At 38.6% G+C, this 12,649-nt stretch overlaps 2 protein-coding genes across 2 annotated transcripts; one reads left to right on the top strand and one right to left on the bottom strand.

Annotated features, from left to right (window-relative positions):
• Positions 1-1,807: 1,807 nt before the first annotated feature.
• Positions 1,808-2,800, bottom strand: LOC139137762 (putative acyl-CoA synthetase YngI). The gene has a single exon (XM_070706028.1). The coding sequence runs from the start codon at positions 2,798-2,800 to the stop codon at positions 1,808-1,810; it is 993 nt and encodes a 330-aa protein (XP_070562129.1).
• A 6,940-nt stretch (positions 2,801-9,740) lies between these two features.
• Positions 9,741-10,079, top strand: LOC139137761 (NHL-repeat-containing protein 4-like). Its single transcript, XM_070706026.1, has one exon. It carries the CDS (start codon positions 9,741-9,743, stop codon positions 10,077-10,079), a length of 339 nt encoding a protein of 112 aa, XP_070562127.1.
• Positions 10,080-12,649: the final 2,570 nt, after the last annotated feature.

Here is a 12,649-nt window from a genome sequence, read left to right as displayed (position 1 = left end):
CTCTCATAATAGGCCTATGTCAATTAAAAATATCAATAAAAAGTTGTATTTTGGGTTTCGGTAAATTTGCAAAACTTTTCATTGATCTGGTGACTACTGCTAAAATATGAAGTCAACACGAACCTATGAAATATTTTGATTTAATCAATCTTTTATTACTCATCACACACTTACAGAGAGTGTGGTATGGTACATTTCAGATAAAAGAGTTAGACTGATTTACACCTTCGTAATCGACAGTTTTTCAAAATTGTGATAAACAGCAGCTGTTTTCAAATGTTCACTAGTAAATCACAGTTGTGCCCTATACGTTTCTTTTAAGAATTACAAGGTAGGTCAACAGCAAACAAACAAACAAACAAGCAGAATTATTCACTACTAACAATACAGAGAAAAATGATCGACTGTCTACTCTCCTATTTAATTAACAAAATCTATAACAACAGTGACATGGCATGAAAGCGCTACTTCACCAGAAAATGTAATTGATGTCTAGCTGAAATCACGACAGTTTGTCTTTGAATACTTCAAGCACTGAGACAAGGAATGGGTGACTGTGTGTCTTTTATTCAGTAGTACCATTACTTTCGACATTCAAGTGAATGGTTACTGCGTGAAAAATTAATACTCTATACACTAGTGCCACAGCGAATACTACAGTAAATACAAATATTGTCATTTTCTTTAAAAACTCAGTACATATGATATAGGCAACAATGAGTACACAAGAAAATAAGAAACAATTTTAGTTTAATTGTATACTTTGAATTTCAAAATACATCTCATAATTTGTTTTTAAGCAACTCGACTTACTGTTACTTACACGATTGGAACTAATTTGGGATAATTGGATGGTGAACTGATGTCTTTAAAATCTGCAAATGTAAGCTCATTTGCTTTTCTTTTTACGTTACTCACTTGTTTTTATCATAGGTAATTTGTAATATTGCAACTTTCAGCACTAAGGCACCTACCATTTTTGAGAAATTTGAAAAACACGAAGATCCAATTATCCCAAATTAGTTCCGATCGTGTTTACTGTTGACCTACTGTTACTGTATGGAAAATTTAGCTTTCGAAGAATAGGGAAGGGAAACTTATTATGGTCGAAACGCTGAAGAAATACCATAAAAATACCATAAAATTGTGACACAGTGTACAAAGACAAATAAAGAGTTTAAATTATTTTGTTTATTTCATTTTCGGCATTATTCACATTCACGGAAATAGGGAGAGAGATGAATTTAATTTGTGCATCAACAGTGTCCCATTTTCGGTATATGGCTACCATTTGGAGACTTGTCTGTCAAATGTATAGCAAATGGAAACTGAAAGTTGAACAGATTCACACTATAGAATGAACTGTACTATTGTGCAGAGAACAGAAAAAGTAATAGATATACGAAGGTTGATGTATTTAATAGAAAAGTTTCGAGTAAGCAATTGCCAACTTAAAGAGTATAAATAATCATTATAGTGGACATACGTATTCTGATGCTGCATTTTCCACTGCGAAGAACAGCCTTTACAAACTAAATTCACTTTGAAGGAAAAGAAAATTGACAAGAGAAAGGGCACGCGGTCTCTTAATGAATCTATTTCATATGAAAGGACAGCGCGTACATATTTATTAACATATTTAAAACTGAACACTATCATTCTTTTTATTCGCTGCTGATAACTTTTCGAGCTTCGTTAGCTAAGGCTGCCTTGTCAATCTTTTGTGAATTTATTTTGGGAAATTCCTTGAAGATCAGGATATAATCCGGTTGATAATCCTGATGAACCCGACTACGACAGTAATCTCTCAGATCTTCGGTAGAAGCCGTCTCACATCTTTCAGGATGACGCATGCGCAGATATCTTCGTTCAATCTTACATTTGGCAGAGGGACAACCGATGTTAACAAGACGCTCGGATGCTGGATGAGAACAACTTCTATTTCCACAGGGTAGATATTGATGCTGCTTCGTACGATGACGTCTGTTTTTCTGCCCATGACGCGACAATACCCTGATTCATCCATCACACCAACATCACCACTGCAAAACCAACCATCGGGCTTCTTTACTTCTCGTGTTTTCTCGTCATCTCCGAGATAATAGATGAAAGTAAAGAAGGACCTGAACCACATCTCTCCACAAATACCAACTGGTAGAACATGTCCCTGTTCGTTCACAATTTTCACTTCACAACCAGCGCTAGGATAGCCATCTTTGCTGGTTGTTATGGCTGATGGAGAGGCCGGGTTTTGTCGTAGGATTCCTAGGGTTTCTGTTGAACCGTAAGCACGAAACACTTTAGCGTCAAAAACTTCAGCTGCAGTGGTGAGGAGGCTGTCTGGCATCATGCTTCCTCCTGTCACAATTGCTTGAAGGGCTGGAAGCTGTACAGCATTTGCTTTCACATAACTGATGGCGTCATACAACATATGCGGCAAGAAAAACAACGCTGTAATTTGCTCCTCCTGCAAACACCTGATGATGTCAGGGACTCGCCATCGCAGAGGGCCAATGATGTATGTTTTACCAATAACTGCAGCGCCAAGCAGAGGCCATTCTGAGCCACCGACATGTGTGAACGGTGACATGCAAAACACTCTATTATCATGTTCGTCGACATATGAAACAGCAGCCCTTGATCTCAGACGATTGTGATGGGTATGTACCACAGCTTTTGGAAAGCCTGTGCTACCAGACGTAAAGAATATGTTACTGACGTCATCATAATCCACAGCCTCCATCCTCTCACGGAGTTTCTCCTCCCCGACGCTCTCACCTAATTCCAGGATTTCTGACATTGATACATTCCATTTCTTGCCTGTTTTTCTAGGTTGATAACGGTGTGAAAGCTTGTGTATTCACTGCTTGATATTTTTCCCGGCGAACTTTCCATCAACTCGGGAATGACGTCAGCAATCACGGAAAATAAATCTCTCGTTGATAATCCCATCACAAGACCAGAGCACTACGTCTTATGCAAGACATGCTCAGCCTGCTCTTTGGAGATCCCTGTTTGCAGGTGTACCAAAACCAGCCCTATTTAAGTGCAGCAAAGTGAACAATGACCCATTCCAGATGGTTGTCACTCCAAATACCCAGTCGGTCACCGTGATTGAAACCCACAGCTATCAACCCACACGCAAACTTGTCTATCTTCTTCTTCAATTCGCCATATGTTATTCTTACATCATCATCGGGAAATACGAACGCCTCTCTGTCGGGATATTTATCTGCAGTACGGTCAAACGTCTGACCAATCGGAAGTCCGTCTAGTCTGACGGTGTTTGCATTATAACAATAGCTCTTCGTTAACTTAAACCCTGCATGGTTTGCCTTCCTTGAGTGTCTGAAATATAATTAAGCAAGTTCATGATATCTGGCAGTTTGTACCGCCACGTACTACCCAAGAATCACAGTGAAATTAATTTCCACATCATACTTGTAGTTAGCGGTCTGACTATATGCTTAAATTGTAACATAAATAAAAATGGAAGATGTTTTGCAACATGTTTTCGAACATATCTTTACGTGCAATTTTTGCCCTTAAATCTTACGTAAAAGTACATAGTAGTTTCCGAGTTGGTCTCGAACTAGTTCAAAGTCAAAATAATGAATGTAAAGTGTGTCTTATATCACACGAAACAAATGTCTTTATATTAAAATGGGATTGTTTCTCTCAATGTAGGAATGAGTATCAAGTGGGGTTTGCGCCTATCAGCCCAGGCTGTAGACGGGTCTACAATCTTATCGAAGGTCATGCGGGGTCAACCTAGTCATTCGATGCCTCCCGATACTTTATAGATGCGTAACAAAGTTCAAGTATACTTGAAATAATTTCAGTAGAATATCAATTGTGATACGTGTCAGGTCATGAAGCCCTTGAAGCGGTATGCATAACTTCATAAAAGAATTGCTTGCACACACTGTATTGCTTGCCGTACATTTTACTATGCTCAACGACGAAAAATTTGGCCGAAAATGATCCTTTGATCATGGTACTGAGTTCAAACTAAGGAGTGGTCCTTATCATGACCCTCTGTCTTGACAAATATTCATTCTCCTCTGACTTTGCCTTACCTTTATCGCTGAATTGTAAGCATGTACAATCTCTGTCAGGTGATAAATCTGTGGACTAGGTCCCCCGCCGAAAATGGTGCTTGCAACCAAGAAACAAAACCTTGAATCTCTATGGTCAATGTGAAAGGCGGCTGCAATACTGAGTCGAAACTGTGCTTCAGCGTTTCTCAAAGTGAACAGTCACGGGACCATGAACCATATAGTGGGTTGTGCATCCATAATTCGCTGCGAAAAGTTGTATTTCTGTTTTGATAAGTAAACAAACACTAGATTAGGCTACGATACATTTTAGTAGCTTGTTGTATATTGCTGATCTAATTGCCACCACAGGCGCTTTATAGCATTGGGGTCAGCGGTCGGGTGAAATTAAGCGGATATGCGGGCCGAGCATTAGTGGTTGTGCAAGAAAGGGCACTGCCACTGAGACAAGGTCGAAGGCTACGAACACCTCTGTTGGCGCTACCGTCATAGAATGATTGACTGTGCGCCGTAATTTTGACCTTCCAAAAACATTTTTACGAAGGATTAACACAAAATTCCTATTTTGTATTGCAATAACGTTTTACATTGCTATACAAGACAGACTTTTTAAAGCCAACGATATGTGTATCCAGTTTTCCTGTCAGATATGATTTGAGTATTTATATGATGTGACCACATGCTTCAGTGCTTTCCACATCCTGCATTTTGCCAGGAACACGATTGGAACTAATTTGGGAAAATTGGATGAGAGTTAGTAGGAAAATGTAACGAAATCCAAATTTTTACAGCTGAAATTTTACAAAATGATAGAATAATGTAAAATTTAAAATGTTGTTCTCATCAAACAAAACAACGAAAACACAACGATTATTGCATACCTCTTTCATCGGATTCATTTTCATGAAAAAATTTTCATTTTTGTGTAAATGTACTAAAGAAACGAGACAAAATGCTTAAAATTTCTCTAATTGACGACTTTTGAGTCAGGCACTTTTGAAATGCCCCTGACTTTTTCGTGGATTTTAGGCTTCATAAACATTAAATTGAGTCAGGACACATTTTAAATGACCCTGACTGACTTAACTGTAATCAATCGAAAAGTTTCATTTTGGTCGAGGAAAAGTGACAAACTGAGATTATTACTAGTGTTTCAGTAATGAAGAAACTACAGACAAACTCTCATATTTTCATTCAAATATGAATATTGTTCAAATGTCATTTTATTTTATTTTTTTTTATCTTTTATTTTATTTTATTTGATACACAGATCAACGGGCAAACCCACTAACAGATCTGCGAAACAAAAAAGTCACACCATCACAAGACAAATGTACAAGACAACCATAAAAGTAACACGATACATTAAATTTAAAAAACATACACGAATCAAAAAGGAGAACTGTTAAAATGACTGGATAAAAAAGTTTTAAAACTACACATCGTAGAAAAATATCTATATTACATTTAAAAGATTTAAAAATGTTTTGAACAATATCGCATTAGATACTCTCATGCACTGATTCTTACTAATAACATTTCAACAGCATCGTAAATTTTGAATAAAATTTTAAAGATTGTAAGCAAACATGGTGTAATATTAGACAAATTTCTAAAATTCTTGAGAAATTGTGCCAATCCAATTATCCCAATTTAGTTCCAATCGTATTCAGGGTATACATGCACATAGCGTTACGATGTACCGTTGATGGCGTGCTTCCTACTACATCTAAGCATATAACTTATCATTTCTTGTTGATTTATTGCAATCAAAGCCATCAGGGATTTATCCCAGCGTTCGAAGTAGCTAGTACCCCTGCCTGTGCAGGTACATGTCAGATGAATGCAGCAAGATTTTTCTAAGTACACTGCACCCTGTGCATGTTGGAAATACAAGTTTAACTAGGTCTAGTAAAAGCGAGGAACCCTTCCAGATTGTTTTTAAAAAATTGGAAGTCTTTAAAGCAGTATGGTGAGAACTCTCTTCAACTATTTATATCTTAAGTACACCTATCATAGCGCTGACTAGCATCCTACAATCGCTGAAGTACAGTGATTTGTGTGTATAAGGATGTCTTTATGATTCTGTACATTGCTATTGATGACGACAATTTCACGTTTTCTAAACTTGCAAGCAAAACCGTACACGAAGTCTGTCATGAAAAACTTGGCCATCACGGACGTTTGATCATCATTTTAATTTATTACGGAAGTATCTTATTTATTTTTAATTGTCAGTTTTAAATTTTAATGACAGTCAACTGTACATTTTCTTTTGGTATTAGTAACTGACGTTATTGTCATGGTGACAGGAAAGTTAACAAACTGTTGTGAACTTACAGCTCTCACACCTAAGAGTGTATGTTGTTTGTTTGTTTGTTTGTTTGTTTCATCCGAAGGAAACTAAGAAAAGACAAGATATCTTTGAAGCGTAAATTCAAGTTCACAGGAGCGCATTTTATGTAACGTTTGACTTTTGGTAGTAACCATCTTTCTGTTAAAAATTATTTCTCAATTATAATTCTAAGCTTCATTTTTCAAGGATCCAGTTATTGCTCCTTACCTTGAAACAGTTACCGATTTTCCTGGCTGACAGACAAAGACAATTCCAAATCGGCAAATGTCGGTGCTTGATCCCAAGTGTTGATGTGAACATGGCAATATATGCGATGTCTCCCGCAAGCTTTTTCGTTTTCGAGCGTTCCTTAATTATCCTGAGTTTTAACAAAATCAGCCTCGAGAAGTATAATCTATATTGACAAAAGCAGACATTAAGACGAATAGTAAATAAATCAGTAGGATCAATTCAGGGAGGTGCAGATACCTATCCGGTGCAAAAGAAATATTGAAAGTATTTGGATATGGCTACTTAGTGAAATGTGTTTTACCAGGTCTTGAGGTTAGATGAGCGTTGCTTGAAAAAATTATGAAAACACTGTGCATGATGTTCAGCCATGGACGTTGTGAACATTAATTCCACCATTTTCAGTAACCTTTACCTCCTTAATTGCATTATTTTGTATTTCGTTATCAATAAACTCGCTGTTTTCCAGAATATAATAAATAAGCCTAGTAACCGTTGCCAAGTAATTTGATCATTTGGTATCCGCGACCACTATAATATCAATTTTCTTCCTTCCACGTTTGCTTCAAATACTCAAGAAAGTGATCGACTTGGGCCGAGGGCGTCAATTCTCTTGTTTAGAACCCTGTTATACTTAACTATTTTTTATGTTTGTTTGTCACAACAAGGGCATGTCAGTTACTCTTTAAACACCAATAATTCGACTTGCCAACCTGGCTGGTATATGTACAAGTTCCATATTTATCGTGCTTTCTGGTTTGCATATATCGTTATCCTACAACACGTCCTCGACCTTTCCCCAACTATACTTAGGCTGGTGTTTTCAACGCATCCCATACCCCCCTCTCTCTGTCTCTGTCTGTCTGTCTGTCTGTCTGTCTGTCTCTGTCTCTCTGTCTGTCTGTCTGTCTGTCTGTCTCTCTCTCTCTCTCTCTCTCTCTCTCTCTCTCTCTCTCTCTCTCTCTCTCTCTCTCTCTCTCTCTCTCTCTCTCTCTCTCTCGCTTAAAATATTCACTAGTACTGTACACAACAGTTACGATCTATTTATTAGATATAGATTTTTTGTATACGTTTTGTTGTTGTGTCTGCTCTGTTTATTTTTGTTCAGTCATAAAACTTTATATCATACAAGAGCCTATTCACAACGCCAAGCATTTATGCGTTGTTGCCAAGCAAACAATTGCATTGCTTCTTATCCTGTGCGTGCTCTGAAAACGATCGTTTTCAGAGCACTCACAGGATAAGAACCAATGCCATTGTTCCGCGAAACTTCGAGCTTTTTTGAATTGTAGACTTTACATACTGATGTATTAATCTTTAGAAAGAGAGACACGTAAAGAAAGGCACGACACCGTTCAAAGATTGAGAACACGATGCACGCGTGAACTCATTACATATGCCTCTACATTAAGACGATATGACATGAATACTGATTGAGTTTGGGCGTATCTGTATAATTTATGCCATTGTCGAGCTCCATGTCGACATGGCGGCCTCGCCTATATTCTCCGAGCTCAGTGATCAATTTTTACGTTGTAAAATCTGCTTCCAGGACATCGATAAGCCCAAGATACTTCCTTGCTTGCATTCGTTTTGCAATGACTGTGTAACGAAGCTCATTTCTACCGAACAACGAGAAGTGCAGTGTCCGGTATGCAACCACCACACACCTCTCTACGATCACAATGGTGTGTATATTATCCGAGATAATTACTTCATCGTTACCCTAATCGAAACGAGGTCCATGCTGAGAAAGATACGAGACGGCGAAACTGATATCACATGTACTTGCTGTTCATCAAAAAATAATGCTACATCATATTGCTTAAGCTGTAAGGATATGCTCTGTACAGAATGCGTGGAGGCCCACGGTCGATTGAAGGTTTTCCACGATCATGATTCGGTGACCTTGGATGACTTGCGGTCGGGCAGGTACACTGATTGTCTGGTACAACGAGGAAACGTTTCCACCTGTGACGTGCATGGCGGAGAAGTTACCCGATTCTACTGCAGAACTTGCGAGAAACCTATCTGTCGAGATTGCACCGTTCTCGACCACAAGGAACCATCCATCGGTATTGTAAAATAGCTGATGCAGTAACCGAATACCGTGAGGCGTTCAAGAAGATGCTCGCCCAAGTCAAGACCAAAATCTCTCTTGTCTCCGATACTCTGAAGGCGGTTTCAAATCCGAACAAGAAATTCTTGAAGAAAAGAAACGGCTCTGAACAAGATTCGCACAGAGGCTCAGAAACGACATGATGATATAGATCACATGCGTACAACCCTAGAGCGAGATACAAATTCGCTTGCGGCAATTAAAGAAACGCAACTCTCCGATTTGAAGAAATCGCTTGACGTCGAGTTACTGAAACTGAGAAGCAGTTACGAATTTACGGATATTGTGCTTAAGATGGGAAGTGATCGAGACATCTTGTCTGGAAAATCTCAAATTGAAAGTCGATTGAAAGAGCTGGCTGATACGTGCATAGAAGCAAAGTTGGATATCGACACTGCGGTCAAATTTATCGTCAACTACGACCATACAGATCCACTAGGTACAGTGGTTGACGACAGTGGTACTGCCGTCGACGGTCCTTCCGATTCCGACTGCCCACAGTATTTTTGTAAGTTGCTTTTTGAGTTTGGAAAGCAAGGTAGCGGTGTTGGTGAGTTCCGAGATCCCGAGGGAGTTGCCGTCACAAAATCGGGCGATATTGTTGTAGCCGACAAGGGCAATGGCAGAATTCAAATATTCGATGCTTTGGGACATTACAAGTTTCAGTCACCACCACATATGTTTAAAACGCCGACCGATGTCACACCATTTTGTCGTCATTGACTACGGTGAGCGTTGTATCAAGATTACTTCAATCGACAAGTGTCACCACAAGATTCGTAAGGGTGACTCCGACTACCCAAAGAGTCCGATCGATGACGTATTTTGGAATTACCTTCACGGCGTTACCGTTGACAGTGTTGGCCACGTCATCGCGTCAAGCTCTCGTCACGAAACGTCGCAAATTCGAGTATTTACACCGTATGGTGTTGAAGTTGGCCGTATCAGCGAGAAGGACATGTTAGATCGTATATTCTATATGGCAGTCGACTCTACTGGCCATAACATCGTCGTATCCGATCACGGGAACCGAAATGTTCGGAAGTTCGATGTCAATGGGCATGAGAAGTGGTCAACGAAGCTGCCGGGCCATTTTCTGACCGGTATCTGTTGCGACGAAGAAGACAACATCCTGGTGATGAGCTATCGCACCGGACAGGTGTTGATGATTCGCAATGATGGTACATTCGCCGGTCACCTCGTCGAAGGTTTACATCACCCAGAGGGTATGGCTTTGACTAACGGAAAGTTAGTTGTGGTTGACGGAGGCAACAATAGAGTCAAAGTGTACCAATACTCTAAGAAGAGTAGAAACTAAAGATCACCTGAAACCGTCGTCTGACCTGTATTTACTCAGGTTTTGCAGACAGACCCTAGAATTCACTTGTTTAGTGGATAACGCAGCATTAGTGACAGCGCAGCTATATCGGGTTTGTACAGTTACAAGAGAAGTTGAAATTCTCCTATAGCAACTCTGAGTTGTAGAGAGATTTCAAACATGCGATATCGATTCCTGTGACGAATGCAGTGACTGTTCAATGATGCAGCATTGTCTGTCATCTTGAATAATGACACTAAAGTACTGGATATCGCTTACATTTTGTCATACTTTGCATTCGGGAAAAAATCCGCCGTATTCTTTGAAAGAGATTGACAGAATGCGAACGTTGCAGTCTTTGAAACTCACTGAATGTATGAATGATGACGCTTTCTTTGAACGATTGAGTAAGATTCATATGTACAATGCCTTTGTACTGCGAATAACACTTCAGATCTCTGATGCACTGTAATGCACGCATGCAATGCACTAAACATTATTAAATCATTAAACAGCAATCAGGCAATCTGGTAGACACATTTCCCAAATTTGCTAACGATAAACGGACTCCAGGTGTGATAGGGAGTAAGGGGTGCTAATTGACAATTCAAGAGAAGGGATGCAGAATTGATGTATGACATCATCCCTTTTAGGTATCTTGGATTTGCTTTGTAATGTAATGTCTATGTGAATTGCAATATTATTCTGCCAGAGTGGTAGAGCAAATTAGGCTTGGTAGCACGTAGTTCATGTCATAATTGGTATAATTCATGTAGGTATTAAAGTATTTGAAAACGGACTTGCTGTTCTTCATCAATAATTGCAAAATCACGACAGGACACACCAGATTTCGACCCCAATATCAATGCATCGATAGCCGACATCAACCTTCAGTATTTCGTACTGGTCATTAAAATTACAGAGAGACAGAGAGACAGAGAGAGACAGAGACAGAGGTAGACAGACAGACACAGACACATAGAAATATGTATTTAACTTGGTGCTGATATTTCGAGTATATTTGCCTTGAAATGACCTGAAACTTTCGTTGGACTATAAAAACCTCAATGATTCACATAGCAATAAAATAATAAATACAAACATTCAAAATGAGGACAAAGTCTACAAATGATAAAACCATCGATGCAGTCAATGGAAGCAAGACAGCAAATGGATCAGAATGACAGCTTTACCGTGCACATTTGATACCAGACACTATTACATACTGAACAAACTCATTTCCTTAAAGACTGACACATCGGTAATTAAATGTTATTTTCCTGTATATTACATATCCTGCCATACCCCCTAATGATCGGAATACGTTTAACGTATAATTAAAACAGCCCTTGCATGTCTATAATTCATTTTCCTGAGAATGTTTGGTAATATATACTAGTGCATTTCTTTTTCGAAGTAAAATTAAATAACAATCGATACGTAAGATGGTAAGACTCTAAATCCAACAACGTGGCCAGCATTTTATCGCCTGCAGTGCGTGATAACTCGTTATATGCTTGTTAATAGTATCTTGCTTTTCAGTTTCTAATTTCCAAAGCAATTGTAACTGCTGTGAGTCAATTATTCTTGCAAACTATGTCGTATGAATTTAATGATAATGTAAACGGTAGAATTGGAATTAACAGTGTTGACGATAGGGTAAGTGGATATGACAACTATTTTTTCACAAAACCTTTGCAACGTTTTTATTGTAATCGACTTTAAACCCTGCAGAGGAAAACTAAACTGACATTTAGATATTCAGGCAACACAAACATCTTTACGCAGAGACTTCGCAATGTCAACGATCATTTTATCCATACGTAGTGATCAAGCAGATTTTCTTTTTCAGATCCCCCCTGATACTCTCAAAATGTTCATGTCCCCCCCAATTATCATATAGCCGCATATTTATTTGGGGTGCACGTAAAGAAAAAATAAACATGTATTTGCCGATTCTGCTCGTACATGTTCAACACTATACCTGCTATTAGCAGTTGGTAGAGCCATATTCCTTTAGGCAAGTTCTGAAATTGATTCATTTTAAAACACATCAGTGGACATTTTTGATTTATGAGATAAAAGCCAACTTTAGTTAATCTATCTCGATCTGTCAAGGCCAATGGCACCTGCTGAAGATCACACAAAATGACGATCATGAGAAAGTGTGCAAATTGTGAATTCCTGGCTACATTAGATGCTACTTATAAGTTTTAAACATTGATTATACTGGAAGGGTTAAAACTTTCCATCAAATAAACGTTTTAATCTCTGAATTGTTGGTGTAATGATGGTAATTTGAATCAAAGTCTCTACTTTACAAAGTTTTACGTTTATTTTGTTATGTATTAATATTTGATTATTCTCATATGCCAAAATTCAAAAATACCTGATAACTTTCAAGTCTTCTGGTCTTCCATGTGATGCTCTCTCTCCTGACTTGTGTACAAGCATGTTTCACTGTTATGAGTGTCACATGACCCGAACTCTTCAGCGACTTCATAGTCAGAGCTATCTCTGTCACTACCGGTATGCAGTGGGCAGTAGCATGGCAGTAGCTTATTTTGACA

Source organism: Ptychodera flava, chromosome 7 (genome assembly GCF_041260155.1).
Source record: "Ptychodera flava strain L36383 chromosome 7, AS_Pfla_20210202, whole genome shotgun sequence".
NCBI classification, from domain to species: domain Eukaryota; kingdom Metazoa; phylum Hemichordata; class Enteropneusta; family Ptychoderidae; genus Ptychodera; species Ptychodera flava.
Note: the sequence above shows the minus strand (reverse complement) of the source record. Positions and strands in the feature narration are given on the sequence as shown.

Excerpts from the sequence above, each read along its gene's own strand:
- LOC139137762 (XM_070706028.1), bottom strand. The coding sequence starts at position 2,800 with ATGTCAGAAATCCTGGAATTAGGTGAGAGCGTCGGGGAGGAGAAACTC.
- LOC139137761 (XM_070706026.1), top strand. The coding sequence starts at position 9,741 with ATGGCAGTCGACTCTACTGGCCATAACATCGTCGTATCCGATCACGGG.